Here is a 21,467-nt window from a genome sequence, read left to right on the forward strand (position 1 = left end):
CCAGGTGTTCCAAAATCGTAATGGACAAATCCCAATCTGTAATTTCTTGATCCATTCACATATCCCAATGGACCAGTGATTAAGAAAAGTGTTGAAATGCATGAAATCATTGATTAAAAAATTAATAAACATGTCAAGAGATTTTGGTTGGGTTTTATACTGGTCCAGGGGCTTGAACTCAGGGTCTGGGCTCTGTGCCTTAGCATTTTCATTCAAGGCTAGTGCTCTACCACTTGAGCTCCACTTTCAGTGGAGCAGCCCAGGCTGGCTTTGAACTTAGATCAGATCTTAGTCAGATCTTAGATTCCTAAGTAGTTAGGATTACAGGCATGATCCACCAGCACCCTGCTGTCAGAGGTTTTTAAAGCTTTCCCCTCAGATGCTATAAATACTGCACTTTTGTTTAAGCTAGGAACTAAAAGTAAATATAAAACATCCTCTTAAGGAAACAAGCAAGAGTCCTCTGATTCTGATCCTTCTGATACAGTGATAAGGTAACTAACTGACGACAGACAAGGGTGAGAGGCTGATGCTTTATTTCATCTTGCATGCTCTATTCCAGAACGATTACCCAGAGAAATGCATACACTTGTTTGATATATCTTCTCAATCCATGAATCCTCAACTGTGCAACCAATTTCCAATGTATTCATAAATGCATATCAGGAAACAATTACATATCTCCTTGAGATCAATGTGAAACAGACCTGTGATGTTTCCTGAGCAAAAAAATTCTATTAAGAAAATAAGAGAGGCAAGTATGGAGGCTCATGCTGGTCATCCTACATACTTGGGAGATAGAGGTCAGGCTGATCATAGTCTATGCCAGCCTAGGGTAAATGTAAGAAAAATATAAAAGACAAAGGGCTGGAGGTATATGGCCCATATGGCCTGTTTTGTAAGCTTGAGGCCCTCAGCTCAAACCCTACTCCCGTCGCTCTACACCTTCCACCCCCAACAAAAGTAGGAAATGAGGTTAATGTGGTATTTTTTCATCCTAGAGACAACAGAACTGATAATTGAACCCTGCTTTGCTCTGACATCTGTCAAGCTCATCATTTTCATCTAACACTGAGTCTATCCATTTTATTCTTCTATCAGAAAAGAATAGAAAGTTTTTTGTTCTCGATCATTTTTTGAGAATTGTTTCATCTGCTTTTGAAGTGTTTAGAAATTACATTGATCTTTCCAACACTTAGCAATGTCTTTCCTAAAACACTTTAAGTTGTGTCCCTACAGCTCAAATGCGTAGGGAAAAAAGCATGCGGTGAAGTGAAGTAGCTGACAATCAGTCTGTTGCTGTTGCGTGAGCGGATGAGTGAGTGAGCTCACCAAGGAGCTCTACACACAGCTATGCTATTTGCTCTTCTCTCTTTTTTCCTCTGTATATATAATTTGCAATTTTCCCTCTTTTAAAATAACCTTTGGAAGGTAAAATGTTCAAATATGGGGTGTCAGATAATTTTACATCACATAGGACTTGTTTTAAAATAACCAAAAAGCTACGGGACAGCATCCAGGACCTGAGTTGAAGTCCCAGTACTGGCACATGCACACAAAATAGTACATGAATGTTCTTCAAAAACTTATCAAAACTTTCTAAGACATCATTTAAAGGTTCTTGAATAATATAAAGCAATTCACATGCTAAGTTTTGACTAAAAGGACAATTCTTGTGATCTTAGATTTGTTTCTATCACCTTAAGGATTCTGTTTCAATGGAAATATTCCTCTTACTGATATTGACTCTTCTCAATTTCTATATGAATGCATAAACATATTAGAGTAGAAGCTAGGCTGCACACCATTTTAAAAGATGATTGTGAAGATTAAAAATTCACTTATTTTAATTGCTACAGAATAAATGGAAAATTAGAAAAAACATTTTGATGGTGTGCAATAACTAAAAACAAGTAAAACAATTTTAAAAAACAATTTCTCAGCATCTGTTTACTGAGCAAAGGGGATGGATAAAACCAAATATCTGAAATTTAGTCATGCCAAATAGATGGCCTGCTCCTCTGTGTCCATGTTCATTGTGAAATCCACCTTATTTCCTCTCTGGCTACAGAGAGACTCTTTCTGAAAACCTCGTTCAGATGGGATAGCTTTTTCTCATCGCGTTCTGGAAGATTCTAGAATGCTCACCCTCTGGGCAGTGCTGCAGATGGCCGAGTAGCTGTCCCCTGTGCCCTGCAGGTGAGCCTGCACATTCTGGCTCAGCTTTGCCTGCAGGTGGTCAGCACACTGTCCAATCAGAGTGTCACCTTTCTCCTTAAGGCTGCTCAAACGCTCTTCAAAGCCAGCGACTTCTTCCATGATTGCCTGAAAATAAAATGGATTCAAACTTCTCACAAATCCACTTCAGTTTGGAGCCAACTAGTTGTCAAATAGATTAAGATGAACAACTTCACAGTCTAATTCATCTTTTTTTTTTTTTTTTTGGAAGAGTTTTCAATTTATCTTGGTAACGTACTGACAAAACACTTAAAAAGGACCTAAAGGTGTTCAGGGGTATTCCTATAGGAGAATTTAGTGGGGTTAAGAGATTCATGACAGGGGAATGCAGGGTTGGGTGTGGTTCTCTGTGCTTATAATCCCATACTCAGGAGCAAAGGCAGGAAGATTATGAGATCAAGGCTATCCAGGGTTATATAACCAGACCCTGTCATCATAACCAGAGTTGCTGCACTTGTAGACATGCACACACACACACACACACACACACACACACACACACACTCACACAGGCAGCCTGGTCAATACTGCTCACCGATCTTACCTTGTGGTGAGCTAGCTGCTGGGTAATTGTCTCCAGGCTGCTTGTTTCCAGAAGGTCAGGTGCCGCCAGCCTGCCAGACACCTGCAGCAGCCACTTTTCAACCTCTTGGAGCTCACTGTTGTAGTCTTCATGGTCTTTGACTTTCGCCTCCAGACTGAGGACACGTTCCTTGTAAAATCAGGTTTCCATTAGAGGTGAGGTCCACCAAGTAATAACCCACTCAAAACTTTGCATTTCAGAAAACGCAGGGCAATTCATGGGGAAGATAGGATTATTTACATCCGAAAACAAACGGGACTGGTCGGAAGTACAGTCAGTGGCAGAGTTTGTATGGGCCATGTACAAGGCTGCAGATTCAATACATAGCACCAAGTGCAAATGAAACAAATAGAAAAGCAATAGGAATGAAGGCACATCCTTTGTGCCATTTACATGCCCAGCTGCTAACAGGAAAAATACAGACTCCAATCAGTCCTTACAACTGACAGAGAGAAAGGAGTCTGGTCTTGCCTCGTGTCTAACCTTGGGTCTCTTCTTACCTTCACTATGCTGCACAGGTCCTGGTAGTCACTCTGAAGTTTGTCCACTTTGTCCTTTAAAGTGACATTGTGCACCAATTCCAAAAGAGCTTCCCCCTTCTCTCGCACTGAGTTCACTGATGGTTCATGGGATAACACTATTTGTTGCAGTGACTTGAATGACAAAACAAACAAGCAAAAAAACACAGAACAAAACACTGAGTTCACAAGATAAATATACAGATGACTGCGGCAGGCATGATATGACTGACCACTGAGAAAGATCTAGCACATAGTTTTGGAGCTAGTAACTACAAAGCACTAAAGAGAAAATGGCATAGGATGGCTAATACAGTTGTAAAATGAGCTGCCAAAGGAGAATAGTCACATAGCTCTTACTAGGTGGAGAAGAAAATAGGGAACAGAATTTCATTGGCTAACTATGACCCAGTTGATCATTCTGCCTTCCACTTCAATCCTTTTGGCAGAGATCAAGAAATCTCAGCATAAAATGGAGTGGGCACTCTCTTTGGATTCTGAAATCTTACAGTCTGTTCCAGCTTGAATGAGGCATGGCCTTAGGGAGATAAATTCCAGCTGGCATTTTGCTGTGATAAGATAAAAGTGCTCCTTAAGTAGATGGGGAATTTGGATGAGGGTTGGGGAGAAGGGGCTGTGATTCTTATGTGCCATCTTCAAAGACAAGCTGCCAAGTTTGGCAAGGAAGGAGGCCAAGCCTAGAAATAGACATTGGTTGGAGGTGTTTGCACAAGATTCTCGCAGAAAAAAAAATGGAGATAAGCCAGCACAGTCATGATTATCACTATATCATTTTTGGTCCATTTAAAACACAAATGTTTATAAATACGCTTTGATATTGCTTCAAAAATTTTAGCAGATGAAATCTCGATACTGAGTACACCAGTATTAGTATTAGTATTTATTCTTTCATATTTATTTCTAAGCTGTTCAACTATTGTTGGTCAATTCAAACTTATTGCCTTTCAATCATAGCATCTCATTTTTAATTTATCATTCTAGGTAGCAAAAGATGGTTGGAAACCTCTTTATGGTACAAGATCCTGATGCCATGAAGATGATCTAGAATCTAAAGAAAAGGTCAGAAAAGGTCTGTATGGATAACAATTAGGGCATATTTTTCCTGTCTGGGGAAATAATTCCAAGGCAGTGTATGTATCTAACTAGTCAAAGCAACCTATGTAGGACAAATTATCAGATAACAGGCTTGCCAGAGATGGCTGTCAACACCAGAATGAGTGAAGGTCTGCCCAGGTCACCTCTCAAGCCAACCAAGAATGGCCTGCCCAAGTCACCTCCCTCCCACGGCGTCCCCACGGGGCTACCTTGGGTAGCAAGGGATACCTTGTATTTCGATAACTGAGCTTTCTTCTCATATAATTCCATCTTGGGTTCTTCAGGGCTACGAAGGATGTCCTGGTGCTCCGAGATCCACCGAGCCAGTGCTTTACACTTATCCGAGAATTCCTTGGCTAAGTGAAGACCCTTCTCCAGGGTCATGTGCTCTTTCCGCACGGTGCTGGTCAGTTCCTTCAGCTGCTCCATGTGACTGTGCAGTTCCCTTCTTAGCATCTCAGCCTCGTCCTCCTCCAAGAATTTCATGGCCCTCTCTCCTTTCTCTCGGGCTGATTTCAGCAAACTTTGGCCTTTCTCCATGTCTTTTAACAAAACCTGAGAAAGACAGCAAAACAGAAGCCAATATAATTCTATTTTATTCCTTTTTAAGAAAGGCTCGGCAGGCCCATTCTTGAGGTATCTGTATTGTAAAGTCTATTTCTAGGCCTGACCTGGTCAGGAATCAGAAGCACTTTTTTATTTGCCAGTCCTGGGGCTTGAACTCAGTATCTGCGCACTATCCCTGAGCTTCTTTTGCTAAAGGCTAGCACTCTATCCCTTGAGCCACAGCCCCACTTCTGGCTTTTTCTGTTTATGTGGTGCTGAGGAATCGAACTCAGGGCCTCATGCATGTGAGGCAAGCATTCTACTACTGAGCCACTTTCCCAGCCCTAGAGGTATTCTTTTTCTTTTTCCTTCTGCAGATGGTTAGTACATAGATTCTAAATTAGAGACTTCTTAGCAGTCTCTCTAGAAATCTGGATTATGAGCCTTGTTAGGCAAGCACCCTGCCCCTGACCACCAGCCCTTGTGCTCTCACTTGCTTTCTACGATAGCGTCTTACGCTTTTGCCAAGGATAATCTCACAATGAGATCCCTCTACCTTCACTTCCCAAATGTTCAAGATTACAGGTATGCACCACCACCTCCAGATCATGAGTTACATCTCTTCATTAAGACACAGGTCATAGATCTGATATGGATTTTTTTTCTCTTAGTATGTAAGTGTCAAACATTCTCTTGTTAAGACACCTGGGCTTCTGTGCGTAGGCCATTCAGATGATACCGTGTCACACATAGGTAGAGACCAGCTCTGACCTGGAAGAGCTTCTAACAATATTTGGAGGGGAATGAGTAGCTGAGGATCACTGGCCACGTGGTATCAGGATGAACACAAGGGCTTCCCGGACCTACATGAGGAATAGAAGATCCAGGGAAGGACAGGTGCCAGCCCGCAGGAATGGCTGCATGCTTACCTCCATGGTCTGGAGTTTCTTCCCTATCATCTCTTTATCTACTCTATCCATTTCAGTAGCCACATTCTTAAAATTCTTTTGAGTAGAGCTGTACCAGTCAGAATAGGAACCGAGGGCTAATTCGGATTCCTCCAAACTCTGGATCTCCTCTCCCAAGAATTTGATTTGCTCCTACAAAAACAAAGAGAAAATTGAACCATGAGGAAAAGCCTGGGTCAGGGTGTTGGAGGACCACTGGGCATTGACACTGGAGGTAAATGAACGCGTTCCCGTCAGCCTTTGAGGCTGGCTGGACTCCACGAGCAGCGGTGGTCCTCTCACCAGCACGTGGAGAAGCAGGGCCTGGTATCTGGAGGTGAGCTGGGTGGCCTGGCAGCCCATCCTGCTGTTGACGTGGCTCTCATCTAGTATCTCCTGGGTTCTAGTTCCCACTTCCTCCACCTCGTCTCTGTGTGCAGACACTTCTTCGTGCCATTTCTGAAATGAGGGAAGGATGACAGGCAAAGGCTCAACCCTACTCATTCTTGAGTAAGACAGGTGTTGTATGCATCTTCCTAATACAACACTGCTTCAGCATATACGTTTAGAATATTATGAATCTGAAATATGATTTTGAAAAGGCATCATAAAATTACCTTACACCAAAATGGTAAGAAAACTGTGCTTAGGAATCTAGAGACTTTTCTGGATATATTTATATTCAGTTTTAAAACTTCTTTATTGATATATATGTTTTACATGTGCTCTTGCACTTAGATCAAGTTTTTAATTGGTGAAAAATGGGAAAAAATACCTGTGAATTATTTTGGATATGTGAATGGAGAAATGCATAAAAATAAAAATCGTATAATAATTATGAAGTATTATTTTAATGTATCATATTAAAAAACTTACATATTAGAAACATAATTTAAATAATGTATTGCCATCATTTATGTATCTTTACCAAGTAGCAGGCAATAGAGGATAAGAAAAAAGGCAAAATATTAAACTATTAAAGACTATTCTATGAAACATTTTACTTATTTTAACTTTCCGGACAAGTAGAAAGCAATCTTCCCAAATCTAAGCTTTGGAAAATTAATTTTTTCTGCCAATCCTGGAGCTTGATCAAACTCAGAGCCTGAGTGTTGTCCCTGAGCTTTTGCACTCAAGGCTAGTGATCTACCACTTGAGTTTACAACTCTACTTCTGGCTTATTTGGTACTTAACTGGAGATAAGAGTCTTTATTGACTTTTCTGTCTGGGCTGGCTTCAAACTGTAATCCTCAGATCTCAGCCTCCTGAGTAGCTAGGATTACAGGCATGAGCCATCAGCATCCAGCAAAAATCAAATATTGTAACAAGCAAAGTATGTAAGCTAAGTACTGGTTTGAAGAGGGTCAGGAATTTGATGGGAAGTACCTTCATCTGATGTAGCTGTATCTCTTTGGTCGCCCGATTAGACTGCCGTTCGGTCCTCACACTAACTTTCTCCTCCATTTTCGTGAGCCATTCATCCACCTGCTGGAACTTCTGCTCCATGAGTCTCAGTTTATTCACCACATTGTTGAACTGCATCCGGGTCTCGGACAGTTTGTGCTGGTAAGCCTGCCAGTCCTGCCGGAGCGACTCCAGGGCCCGGTCTTCTGCCTGCGGGATGCCCCATGGAATCACATCCTCTCTGGTATGCAGCACTGAGTTGAGCAGGGCCTGTCCCTCTGCACAGCGCACTTGCAGCTCCTGCGGGGGGAAAAGGCGTGGCTGTCATACCTCACCCACAGTTCACCCTGCCAGCAGCAGGTGTGACTGGAGCCAACTGGGATAGCCTGCACTTCCCATTAAGTCAGTATGATTTTATTCTGCAGAATGGCAAGACGTAACTGAGGCTTACTACAGCTCGTAATCTTCAGGAGGTGCCCAAGGCTTGTTGCTTTGACATCAAACGATCTCAGGGCCATAGAGAAAGAAACACTGGATCCTCTTTTGCAAAGGACAGATCCTTGGCCAGGGTGGGACTAATAGGAACATTGTGGACAAATCAAGTTGGACTCGGAGGATGCAAAGAACACAAATCTGAGAGGATGGGCTATCACATCAAAGTGATACCCAGGTATAAACGCATTTAATCTGCCCAAGCTTTACCTCCAAGGATTTACCCTGTAATATTCAGTACGACCAAGGCTTGTTCAAAAAGTATACTTTTTTTAGTAGAAAGGAAAAAATCATATAATTAAGGATGTTGGCAAACAGTATTTTATAGTTCTGTTTCTAACCATAGAAATATCCATCTACCATCTTGCGGGGATGGGGCACCTGTGGCCCAGGGGACATAGAAGGCCTACAAAATCATGTGGTACATGCCAGGACAAACATGTATTCTTCTCATCTGCTGCCTACAGCTTTTACCTTTATTGGTAAGTGCTAAATGACTGAACAAGGCAATTGGTTAAGCCAACTTACCCACTGGGTCTGCCATTTGCCCATAATTGCAACCTGCTGTTTGAGTACCAACCCTTTCTCTAGTTCTTCCATTTTCTAGAACTCTGCTTCTGGAACTGTGTCCTCAGCAGGGGAAACAGGAGTTAGGGTTAAAACCACGAGCCTAAGATACGCTGAGCAGTTGTGTCCTGCTGTTGTATTCACATCAAAGCCTGTCTTTCAGGGAATAGGCAGGTGCGTCAGTCAATGTAAGGTTACTAGGTGCTCTACTTCTGGCTTATTTGGTACTTAACTGGAGATAAAAGTCTCACTGACTTTTCTGTCTGGGCTGGCTTCAAAATGTAATCCTCAGATCTCAGCCTCCTGAGTAGCTAGGATTACAGGCATGAGCCATCAGCACCCCAGTAGCTGAACGAATTTCCCAAGAGAACCAGCTCTGATCGTTTATGCTGCCTACCAAAAGACAAGTGCTAGTGGTTCATGCCTGTAATCCTAGCTACTCAGAAATCTGAGATATGAGGGCCATGGTTTGAAGTCAGCCTGGCAGGAATGTCTGTGAGATACATATCTCCAATTTATCAGAAATAAAAAGAAGTGAGAATGGCTCAAGTGGTAGAATGCCAGCTTTAAACAGAAAAAGCTAAGCGAGAGTATGAGGCTCTGAGTTCAAGACTCAGTATTGGCATAGGCAGATACAGATACACACACACACACACACACACACACACACATACACACACGCCTACCCCAGGATCTCAACTTGTCTTTTTACTTCCAAGAACACAAAAATCCCTTAGATCAAGTCTTACCAGGTCTGCCCTCAGTGCATATGAATATGTATCAGGTATCTGTAGTAACCGCCCATTGGTTTAAATAATAATTCCCATGTTCCCCGTGAAGAACCCCCTGGTTCTGAATACAGAAGACTTTACCTGAAGATCTCGCAGTGTTGTCTCCTGGGTGCAGGCATCTCCTTCAAGAATGGAATATCGCTGGAGCTTCTCCTGTTCTTGCCCTAGCCAGACTTCGAATGCCTTTAAGTCTCTCTGGTACTCTTGGTGCAAGCGGACAAGTTTTTCATCCTTGGTTACTGCTTCCTGGAATTAGCGTGTAAGATGATTAAGAGAGAGACTCGGTGGTAGCTTACACCTGTAAACCTCACTACTCAGGAGGATTTAGGTTAAGAGATTGTCTATACAGAAAAGCCTGTGGGATACTATCTCAATTAACATCATCATCATCATCATCATCTTCATAAATGCTGGTCTACAGGCATGGCTCAAGTGGTAGAGCACTAGCCAAGAGCAAACAGCTGAATGACAGCCCAAGGTCTTGATTTCAAGGCCCCAGTACTGGTACCACAATTAAGACAGAAATATATTCATGTATGTAGTATCAATGTGTTATAGGCATCTCTGTTGGGAATTTTAGAAAAGCACAATAATTAAATCATCAGCCTATAAATGAATTTCTATAAGTTCAAAATTTTAAGATTTATATAGCAAAGCTTGAAAAAAATATTTCAGGACTGAAAGTGTTCTGGAAGATCACTTGTTGAATGAATTACAAGAACTCCAATTTTTTAATAAAATGTTGACAAGGCATTCCAAGAAGTGAATAAACTTTATATTTCATAAATATTCATCTTTGATGACAAAAAATGAAATTCCTGTATTGTGCATTAAATAAGAATTTGAGCTTACTGTGGATTAACTTTCTGAAATCTGGAAAATATAGTAGAATGTGCTCTTCAAAAAGTATTTTTCTTTTCTACCTACTTGGGACTAGAAAGACCATGGTCAAGGCCATTCTTGGCAAAAATATGGTGCAGTCTCATTTCAATCAACCAGCTAGGAACAATGGTATGTAATTGTAGTCCCAGACAGGAGAGCAGTGGTCCAAGGCTTCCCTGAGCAAAAATGTAAGACCTAATCTAAAAAATAATCTAAATAAGAAAGGGCTTGAAATATGGATCAATGCCCTGAATTCAAATCCCAACACTGAAAATAAAATTCTTTTTATGCTCTTGATGAAGCCTAGATAAAGAATTACACATATTATTGTGATTATCTATATATAAAGCTATCATTAGCAGACATAGTAAAGCTTTTATGTGTCATCATTATAAAGCTATTTCATATTCCTGTGAAACTGTTACATTTCTAGGAATTTTTAACTGAGAAGCATTTTACTTTATTAATTTGTATTTGAAGATTTTGTTCGGTTTTCCTAGTGATACCTTGAATATATTACAATTTATTAGGCTTTGCTCTGTTTCCACTAGGATGTCACTTTAAAAAAAATAAACAAGTGTTTAAATAAGCACAGGTCCAAATACTTCTTGGATGAGCCCACTGGAAGTGTGCTAGCCCTACCTTGGCCCTCTCTTTGATCGCCTGGTATCGTTCCTGCAGCTCCTGAAGTTCCAGCTGGGTGACATAATGCTCCGTCATGCCCGCCCCTTTGGCTTCAATCGCCTCCAGCAGGCTGCTATGACTTAGTACTTCTTCATTTAATAACTAGAGAATGTTTTTCAAAAGTGAAAGGGTTATCCATGACCAATCTTATCTATTATCCTTTTCAAACTAAGTCTTTAATGCAGAGTTAACAGTGATGTTAGATAATCCATCCACCCATAAGTCCATTCATTTATAAAGCACACACATTTGTACTTGGACAAACACCAACTTGGGAATATGTCTGTGTATTTTGTATGGACTACAGAACTTTTTCTGAGTCACCAATTCCCATGTAACTACTTTACAGTTCCCCTTGGAGATCTCCAATTTCGTCTATGTAGAAATGGGCTCCTGATTTCCTCCCTATCCCTCTTTCTCATCTAGCCTTTTCCAAACAGTAAATGCTACTATCTACCGCCCAGATTTCAGGTGGCTAACGCAGGACACAGGGAGTGAGTGGCACATCACCTCCCTACACCTCCATCATTCATCCATAATGTAACCTTGTCATTTCTCCCAGTGTCTGCTGCAACTCCTCACGCCCAGCGTTCTCATCCCTCACTACTATAACAGTCTCTTAGGCAGAGTGGGCCAGGGCAGGGAGTCAACAGAGACATGAGGACAGGGCAGGGGGCGTCTTCTGCCTCCTCCCACAACTTACCCGCTGCTGGCTCCCCCCCCCCCCCCGGCTCTTCTGTTCTAACAACATTCTACCTTTCTCTCTGCCCCTATTGTACCTCGATCTCTTCCTCCTTAGGGCCTGCAGACATGATTCTTCTATCTAGAATATTCTTTCCCCAACTTTGCTCAGATTACTTTGCACAAACCCATTAGACTGCAGTCAATATATGTCCTGTTTCGAAGCGATCTCTCCTGTGCCTGTTTCCTGACCCAGCAGTCTGTGTTAGCCCTTTCCTCTCACCATACCAGATTTATTTCTTCACAGCACTTCCCAGTCATAGTTACTTATTTATCCCTAAGCTCAACGTGTGTGTGTGTGTGTGTGTGTGTGTGTGTGTGTGTGTGTGTGTGTGTGTGTGTCCACCAGAAATTTTTTTCTGGTGGAATTCCTTTCTTTTTTTTCTTTTTCTTTTTCTTGTGAAAATACTGTACAGAGGGGTTACAATTACATGGGCAAGATAATGAGTACATTTCTTATCAAGCATGGTAGCCTCCTCCTTTGTTTCCCCTTCCCATCCCTTCCCATCCTCCCTCCCCCCGACCCCCACCCAATCCTCTATCCCCCCCCCCCCCACCAAAGTTGTAAAGTTTGTTTTTCCACATAACAACTTGTACATCTCATTGTTGCAATGGATTCACCTATATCCCTATTTAAACGATTTGTTTTTTCCTTTCCCCTCCACAAATTATACCCAACCTCAATGTTTTGTTTACCTATAGTGGGGCACTGTGTCTACCCATGGCAACATCTCAACACATATTGACTAAACAGATGAATTATTTACTCATCAGGCAATGAACTGCGATGGCAGGTAATAAATGTAGATAACTACCAAGCAGACCATTATGATTATTAGTTTACAGATACAGAAGTGAGACCCAGAAATACAGCAATTTGGCACAGGTCATGCAAGACCAGTTAGTCATTTGAGTTACTGTAACGGCATTTGCTTGGCATCTGACAGAGCCAAATGCCAGGTCAACAAGGGAAATTCAGCATCACTATCATCATTATCTACTGCAGGAGAGGGACATGCAAGGACACATTGTGTAACATGAGTGATGAAGGAATGAAGAAGGGCTGTGAGAGGAGGGAACTACTAATTCATCCTGGGCTGGGTAGAGTGGCATTGTAGTAAAAAATGACTTCTGAAGTAATCCAAGGTGGGTGGGAAGCTACAGGAAGGGGAAGGCCCCTTAGGGAAGGAGAGATTCTGAGAAGGCAGGGAATCTTTTAAAGCGGTGCTGTATCAGATTTGGCAGTGTGAGATGGTAGGTGAGAATGGGAGAAGAGGAAAGGGGGAATGCTCGGGGAGACTGTAGAATTCTTACAAACCACCCAGGAGGAACGTGTCACATACACAGTGCAGCCAGCTAGGGCCCCTGGAGCTATTTGCCTTGCATGATGGTGGCAGAGATGGAGAGGAAGCAGGTGAGAAATGAGTTTGTTGTAATGCCAAGAAGAGACGGGCTTGGCAGAACTAGTAGCAAACTGAACTGGGAATGGGAAAGAAGGAAGTAGGGATAAGGAGACTCCCAATTTAGAACTTTCACTGGGGCATGAATTTTGGAGCTCCCATGATTTCTATGCAGACGTTGATAATTACGCCTTAGTATATGATATGTCCTAACATGACTAAAATTCAAAGGCCTTCAGTAGTTAGAGCCTCCTTGGATATTATAAGGAGATTCAAAAATACTAATAGAGCTTAGAGTGTCTGTCTAACATGCAAAAGCGCTGGTATAGAAGGAGGAGGTAAAATGGTAATCTTAAACTGTGTTAAAAAGAAGTCAATTTTACTTGTGAAGATGCACAGTCTGAAGGGACTGACAGACATTAAAAAGGGGCTAAACTTTAAATGGTCAGTATCATGACATGGGCTTATGTGACTGTCTTGGAGAAGACCATTTACACTCATTCAAGAAGCACAAACAGAATTCTGGGCTTGGAAGATATTAAGCATTAGAACTCAAGCCTCCACTGCTGTAAGAGTTAAGTGAGGCCTGAGTCCGTTTCTGACCTTGGCTTTTCCCAGGGCGGCTACTTTCTCCCGCAGCTCCGCATGCTGCCTTTCCGATTCACTCAGGCTGCCCTCTATCCCGTCCATCCAGCCAGTGAACTGCCGCACGTCATCCTGATAACTTGTCCATTTGGAAAGCGCTCCTTCGAGTTGGCTGACAGGGAACAGAAAGCACGGGAGTGTACACTGTGACGCTCTCTACGTCCCACCTCTGTAACTGGGGCTGCTCTGCCCACCCCAGCAGCCCAGGGTCCAGGGGGAGCTATGTGGTTTCAATTACGGTATCTGTACCATGATTATCATTGAACAGAGATTTATCTTTTGACGTTGGGCAGCAAAAGAAACATGTAATTTTTAATTAGCTATATCAAAACACTGTCAAAGTATTACAGATCAAACGACGTGCGAGTTTATACTTGCTCGTTTGTTTTAATATATTATGAGAGATGGGAGGAGAGGAGGAAGGGGAGGGGAAGGGAGAAAGTAAATAAGAATAAGAATGAAAGAGAGGGAAGGGGAGGAGAGGGGAGGGGAGAGGAAGGGAGGAGAAAGGAAAGTAGAAAGAGGAAGAAGGGAGAGGAAGAGATGGGAGGGAAAGGGAGAGAAAGAGTGGGAAAGGGAAGGGAGTAAGGAAAGGGAAAGGGAAGGGATAGTCTGTCCATAACAGCTGGCCAGAGTGCAGAGTGCACTCACCTTTTACAGCGAATCGCGGTGGACAGGAGGGACGCCCACATGTCCTTCGCAGCCTGCAGCTGCTGCTGGATCGCAGGTGCCCCCTCCGCAGAGGTGTTCTGCAGGACATATTCTCCCCTGGTCACTACCATTTTCATCTGAATCTCTTTCTCCTGCTTCACTGACAACAGGGCCTGAAAAGCAAGCACAGAAGACCTTTGTATCACACCTACTCTTTCTGCCTTCAAATGCTCCAGAGGTCCTGAAGATAGCAGCATGTCATGACATGTCTACAGTGCACGCCAGGGAAGTTTTGCTGGTGAGTGACAGGAACGAGTCACCTGCCAGCCTCTAAGAAGCTCTGGCACTGACTCTCGTCTTGACCAGTCTTGAGCCTTTTCTGAATAGTCCTTTCCTTCCACTGATATTTTATCCCCCGGCTTTAACAGGGAATAATATATTACAGTAGAATTCATGAAGTCTCAAAGGTCACAGGAAGAAAAGCTTATAAAAGTTCAGGTCTGTGGCAGAACATCTCTAAGGAAAGAGATTAGATATGTCAAGCCCTCTGTAAGCCCTCTTCTTTTTTTATATGGGAGTGACACTTCAGTTCAGACGGATCAAGCTGGTAGCAGCTTCCCCTGAAAAGGCAGAGCCTCATTTCTGTTCCAAAGCTGGGCCTTGCATTCCCTCCAGCCTCCCTCTAGACACATGTGGGCCTCACTGCATAAAATAATCAACCCCTCAATAAAAAGGTCTGACCAACTTCTTGTATTCTTGCAACTGCCTTTTGCTAGCCATTTCCTGTCTGTGGCAATATCCTCAAATCCATACCCACTCCTTTGCCAGGGAATTCCTCTATTATTCTTAAAAATTCCCAAGATCCTATTCTCCAACAGCCTCACACACATCTCCAGCTGTGCGATTGTCTCCTGTCTTTCATCCTCAGTCTCAGAGGAGGGAATGTTGGAGGACAAAGGCCACATTTTATTCACCTTTGATTTCCTAGTGTCAAGACACAGTCATAGTGGGCTAGAGGTCACCCAGGAGACAAAGGAGACATCCACAAATGCAGATTCATTATTTTCATCACAACTTCAATAACCCTGGCCTTTTAGCATGGGAGGAGTTGACTCAAACAGGCAGCCAAGAAAGCTGAGTAAGGTGAACAATGTTTTTAACCCTATAAAATTCAGCGTCAACATATCTCCCCCAAATAAACATGGCTGCGATCTAATTTAAACTGAGCCTCAACCTGCTGTCAAGACAGTAAATAATATGGGTTTTATTTGATTGTATTTTGATCCTACAACTAGGGTCACATAATTCAGGTCTGCTCAGGAGAGATGCTCTCATACCACCACTCCCACAAAGCGCTGGGAGATTTCTCAAAGACACAGTGGTGCATAACCAGGCCCAGCAGATGAAGGCCTGAGAAACTGTGAAGCCAACAAGCTCTGTAAGGCAGAGATCTGTAAGGGGGCACACCTCCAGCTTGAGCATCCTGCTGTCTAGCACGCTTTTGTCCGACGTGGGGTGACAGTAGGAGTCCAGCATGTGAACCGCGTCAGTCATCCAGTCTTGTAATTCTTTCATCCCGAGGGAGAACTGATTGTGCTCCGCCACGATCCTGTCCAGCCTTGCTACTTTCTCCTGGAAATGACAGAGGCGCATGCATGTCTAGCCAACTATTCCACAGAGACTCCTATAGAGCCTACGGCTACACACATGGGAAGCCAGCAGTTAGTGTGCAATGATGACATTTGCTGTAGAATTAAGATTCAAGTCTGAATTCATCCCATACGTGAGACATCATCTTAAGTGGTAAGAAAAAAAACACCCTAAACTAAACTAAGTCCTAAAGCAGAACAATGGTAATTTACTAACCCTCAATATCTTTATGAAAAATCACAATTTTTCCAAATCAGTAAAATCTCTTCCTAGTGTCTCACCTTGGATTCTAATCACAGTTGTCTTTAGCTTTTGATCAGCAAGTGGGTTCACTTATTACAGGCCATGTGCATTACAGTGAAGACATTAAAGAACAGTCTACAGTTCCTAAAGCATTAGAGAATCTATTACTTCTGAAAGATCTGAGTAAATTCCAATGAACAGAAAGCTGTTCTCACTCATTCTATAACTTTAGATGTGGTAGGACTTCGAAAGAATGAAAAAATCAATCCACTCATCAAATAAACATGGTACACATTTAAGATTACAGGATGACCTACACTACTATGACTATCTTAACAATATTCACTGAAAATTCAAATGAGCAGACCATAAAAAACCATCTCAGTAACATAGAAAAAAGCACATGAAAGAAAAGACACAATCAAAACCAGATTCTTAGCGGGGCACTGATGGGTCATGTCTATAATTCTAGCTACTCAGGACACTGAAATCTGTGGAGCATGGTTTGAAGCCAGCCTGGGCAGGAAAGTCTGTGATACTCTTATCTCTACTAAACTACCCCAAAAGCCAGACATGGAGCTGTGGCTCATGTGGCAGAGTGCAAGCCTTGAACAAAAAGAAGCTCAGGGACAGCACTCACATCAAGTGTTCTCAGTGAGGTCTCCGGAGTTCCATCTGCTTTATTATAAGCTATTTGAGGTGATTTAACCCATTTTGTGAATCATTGCTAATTCTGAGCTCAGCTTTAGGATCTGAAGTGAAATCCTCCACCGACACATCCTGAACTACTGTCATGAATGTATGGACTTTGAGCTAATTAAGAAAACAAACAAACATTAACCACACTGAATTTTGAACGGCTTCCAGCTCACGTTTTTTGAGTGTAATTTAATCAGAGGTTCTTTAGAGCAGAAACTCTTAAATTTTGACTTATCCTTAGGCATGTAGTCTTCAAAAATCCAAGTCCCAGAGAACATGTCGTTTTCATAGTGACAGGAGTATTTGGGGTCATCACAGAGACTGGAAGTCTCGTTTAGTCTCTGGGATTTCCTTTGCCGTGTCAGAGAGCCACACTAAGGTGTAACACAGGCTAACCTTAAACTTCAAGGCTAGGAAGCAGCTGACCCAGAGTCACGGGCCTGTGGGAGGGGCAGGGCGCCCACCCCAAGCAGGCTAGGGCAACACCCGTTTGGAGACCTCCGCATCACACTCACACACAGCACAGACGGGCGTTAGTTACCTTGGTTACATTGCTTAGCGCTAGATACTGAGAAGACAGCTGCGACACTCTGTGCACAAAGCTCTTGCTGGCAGCTTGTCCCTCCCACAGCTGCCGAGCTTTCTCTTTCAGCCTGCTGAGCTGAGGCTCGTAGCAGTGGATTTCCTCAAGGACAGACTGAAAAGCACAAGCAGCGAGTTACCATTCAGGGGCTGGGAAAAGCACGTGGCAGACGGAGCTCTGGCTCAAAGGACAGGGAAATACACACTGGCAAGCCATCAGAGTTCCCTGAAGGCTGTAGGATTTCCAAGCTACACACAGTGGCGCACTATAGAAGACAAGTAGTCAGACCTCAAGGGAAAGTCAGAGAAACATCACATTGGTCAGGAAAGGGGAAAGGTGCTACCATCTAACTCCGGGGTGCCCAGCATGCATGTGATCTCAGAGTGGGTGGGCAGAGGAAGGGATGGAGATGCCGGCAGACAGCTAACCGGGTCAGATCACCTGGAGCTTCTGCTGCTCTCTCCTCTTCGCAGGCAGATCATACAGGCGGTTGCTGCTTTCCTGGACCAGCTTTTCTGTTTTGCTCAGCCAGTTCTGTATAGGCTCTGCACTTACTTCAAAGTCCTTCATTTGGATCTTCAGATTCTGCAAGGGTTTAGATAAAACGGGGAGGGCATGCCAGTCCAAAGTCATTCACTTAAAGCCAATACATTTATGATTTACCTAATGGTTATGTCTCCTAAAATGTTTGTTCTGATTATTAAAGAGATAAATACCTAATGCCATTATATGCTTATTAGTATTATTATGAATCCTCCCACAGCTATTCTGGAAATGTGACAATAATGTGATATAGGGTACAATTTTTCTTTTGCAAAGCTACCTACCATTTCTGACTTTTTTCTGGTACTGGGATTTGAACTCAGGGCCTTGTGCTGACCCAGCCTTCTTGCTCCATGGGAGCTCTACCAGTTGAGCCATGCTTCCAGACTGGCATTTGGTTGGTTATTCTGAAGACATGTTCTCCCAAGCTGTTCTGCCTACACTGCCTTCAAATCACGATTCTCTGGATCTAAGCTTTCTGCGTAGCTAGGATTTTAGGTGTAAACCACCAGTGTCCAGCTGTAGGTTATTCTTTATAAAGTGCCTAGAGTAAGGTGAATTTGAATTTGTTACTTGTGTTATTACATGAACCAAAGCTATGCTTGAAAACTCATCAGCAATTTAAACAGCTTGGTCTAAGCCTAAGTCCCTTCCCTTCCTTTTCTTCCTTCCTTTCTCTCCTTCTACCTTTTCCTTCCTTCCTTCCTTCCTTCCTTCCATCCTTCCTTCCTTCCTTCCTTCCTTCTTTTCTTTTGATAGGGACCACTAAGTAGCCCAGACTGACCTCAAATTCACAGTTAAGGATCAAGGTCAAATTACACAGTTTGACATTTTACTATCTGGCCTTTTGTTTCTAATATCTCTCTATTGTTTTTCTTGCAAAGAAAGCCTCATGTCAATATCAAAAATAAATTCTCCACATTCTCAATTTATAGTTAGCGCTCAGGACACTCTTTGCACGTTCAGCTCCTTCTATGTGAAATTCATGTTAGTCTTGGCAACTTCAAGGAGTGATGAGGCTTCAAGGCTCAGTTTAAATGTCACTTCTCTGGGCACCTGCCTTGGCTTCTTCAAATAGAGTCAGTGCCACTCACCAACGAGTGGGTGCCAGCTCCCAACCCCAGACACACCTAGATTATATGACAACTGCCTCTCTTTAGAGATTGGCTACCCTTCAGAAAGGGAACTTCCACTGGCGTATCACTCCTTTAGTTCCTACTCATTCTGGGCATTTATTAGTATTCCCTTCCTATTAGGAAAAAAGGGTGGGAGAAAGGTAGAATGGATCAAATGAAATAATTATGCCTGTCATGAGGACAGGCAGATTAACAAAGCCGACCATTCCTGACCTAGTTCCCTACTCGTGCACAAGGTAATCCTGCAAACCACACCGTATGTGTTAGTACATTACCCAGCCCAAGTGTGGGAGCTTGGGCTACATTGCTGTCCTGATTCTCAGAGGGTTAAGGGTGAATTTCCAGGCTCTCTACTATGGCTGTCTCTTGAGAAGCCAGCTGCTTCAAAAGAGCATGGTCTTGGGTTGGAAAAGAATCGAAGAAGTACAAAATTCTCTTTCTGAACAGCAATTCTCTATTATTATCTGTTTTGTTTCCTCATTACTTATGGTCATCATCAAATCATGGATCTTTTTCTGTATTTTCTCCTGAGAGAAGAGTTGATACACAAAGTAGAAAATAAGTCAGTGCATTGTGGCATGATGTGATGCTTACAGGACCCTGCGGGGGAAACGAAAGGGCAGAAGCACTGTGCCTTTACACACTTATCTCCTAAAATCTACCACCTGACGTGCACAGGTCCTAAACTGCCCTCATTCTCCTACCACAGATTCCAAACGGGAGACATTTCAAACACAGGATGGAGAACCATGCTGAACGGTGACACTGGTTGCTCCCTCTGGGAAAGCACATGGGTAAGTCTGTGAGCATTTCCTTCCCTCCCAGGAAGCCAAGGAATTCCTCACATCAGCTGACACCCTTAGTACTGAGTTACCATTTGCGTATGAATTGGCTGTTTATATGCCAAGAGGTGGCCAACTCATTGAAATGTCCTGTGAGAGACTGACGCTGGGTCTTTGGGTTAATGAGCATTAACAATGAGCTACATAGAATGCATCCCTCTGGCTCTCTATTGTACCTCCAGGGCAGCTTCCTTCTGGTGGAGATTTGAATGAAAACTTTTCCAATCTTCTTTTGCAGTTGCAACTTTGGCCTGGACACTTTTCGCTTTCTCTTTGGTCAGCAGAGAGCTCAGAAGTTCTCCTTTGGACAGCATCATGTTTAGCTTATGCTGTCCATTTTCACTTTCTGACAAAAACTCCTGCAAAGAAACAGAAAACTAGCTATCATAAAGTACCTCATGGACTTAAATTCGTTCAGTGTTCTATGTTTTTCTCAGCAAAATCAAAGAGAACCAAACTACTTTTTTTTTAAAAAATGTTTTATTGTGAAAATACCGTACAGAGGGGTTACAATTACATGGGCAAGATAATGAGTACATTGTTGCCTCCTCCTTTGTTTCCCCTTCCCATCCCTTCCCATCTCCGCCTACCCCCCCCCCGCCCCCGCCCCCCCCCCCCCCCCCCCCCCCCCCCCCGCCAAAGTTGTAAAGTTCGTTTTTCAATGGTTTGTTTTTGCCCTTCCCCTCCACAAATTATACCAACATCAAATACAGTGAAAGCAGCCGTGGGGGAGGGACATACAAAGCAACAAAGAAATCATCTTATAAATATGTTAGAAACGATTGCAAGAAAGAAAAAAAAACATTTGAATACTTATCTTGGGGTTCATTTCACCTAACATTAACTTATCTGACCTTTTCTGCTTGACTCAGACATATACTAGTTATTGAAAATAAGGGAAACCATGGGACCTATGTTTCTTTGGGACTGGCTTACTTCACTTAATATACTTTTTTCCAAGTCTTACCAGTTCCTAACAAATGGGGCAATGTCATTCTTTCTGATGGAGGCATAGAAATCCACTGTGAATATATACCACATTTTCTTGATCCATTCATCTACTGAGGGGCATCTGGGTTGGTTCCATATCTTAGCTATGGTAAATAATGCTGCAATAATCATAGTTGTGCTGGTAGCTTTGTATGGTCTTGTTTGTGATCATTTGGGTAAATGCCCAAAAGTGGGATTGCTGGGTCATAGGGGAGCTCTATGTGGAGTCTTTTCAGGAACCTCCACACTACTTTCCAAAGTAGTTGAACAAGTTTACATTCCCACCAACAATGAAGTAAGGTTCCCTTCTGTCCACATCCTCTCCAGCATCTGTGGTTATTAGATTTCTTGATTATAGACATTCTAACTGGGGTGAGGTGGTATCTCAATGTTGTTTTGATTTGCATTTCTTTTATGGTTAGAGAGGTTGAGCATTTCTTCATGTGTCTATTGACCATCCTTCCCTCCTCTTCAGAGAAGTTTCTCTTTAAGTCTTTAGCCAACTTATTTATTAGGCAGTCGTTTCTTTGAGGATTTGTTGTAGGGGGATTTAATTTTTTGAGTTCCAGGTATATT

The 21,467-nt window shown here is 42.7% G+C and overlaps 1 protein-coding gene across 1 annotated transcript in view; it reads right to left on the reverse strand.

Moving 5' to 3' along the window:
* The window catches only part of Syne1 (spectrin repeat containing nuclear envelope protein 1), a 385,765-nt gene that overhangs the window by 172,505 nt on the left and 191,793 nt on the right, over positions 1-21,467 (reverse strand). Inside the window, exons 57-71 of the mRNA XM_042700560.1 lie at positions 20,078-20,260; positions 17,822-17,965; positions 17,339-17,494; positions 15,673-15,837; positions 14,206-14,378; positions 13,513-13,666; positions 10,727-10,870; positions 9,284-9,448; positions 7,335-7,652; positions 6,252-6,407; positions 5,931-6,101; positions 4,684-5,010; positions 3,322-3,474; positions 2,783-2,950; positions 2,149-2,325 (exon numbers count right to left, since the gene is read on the reverse strand). Coding sequence (XP_042556494.1) covers positions 2,149-2,325; positions 2,783-2,950; positions 3,322-3,474; positions 4,684-5,010; positions 5,931-6,101; positions 6,252-6,407; positions 7,335-7,652; positions 9,284-9,448; positions 10,727-10,870; positions 13,513-13,666; positions 14,206-14,378; positions 15,673-15,837; positions 17,339-17,494; positions 17,822-17,965; positions 20,078-20,260 — 2,754 coding nt within the window. The remainder of the gene's footprint in view (positions 1-2,148; positions 2,326-2,782; positions 2,951-3,321; positions 3,475-4,683; positions 5,011-5,930; positions 6,102-6,251; positions 6,408-7,334; positions 7,653-9,283; positions 9,449-10,726; positions 10,871-13,512; positions 13,667-14,205; positions 14,379-15,672; positions 15,838-17,338; positions 17,495-17,821; positions 17,966-20,077; positions 20,261-21,467) is intronic.

This window comes from Dipodomys spectabilis, unplaced genomic scaffold, assembly GCF_019054845.1.
Source record: "Dipodomys spectabilis isolate Male_0828 unplaced genomic scaffold, ASM1905484v1 ptg000001l, whole genome shotgun sequence".
Taxonomy (NCBI): Eukaryota; Metazoa; Chordata; class Mammalia; order Rodentia; family Heteromyidae; genus Dipodomys; species Dipodomys spectabilis.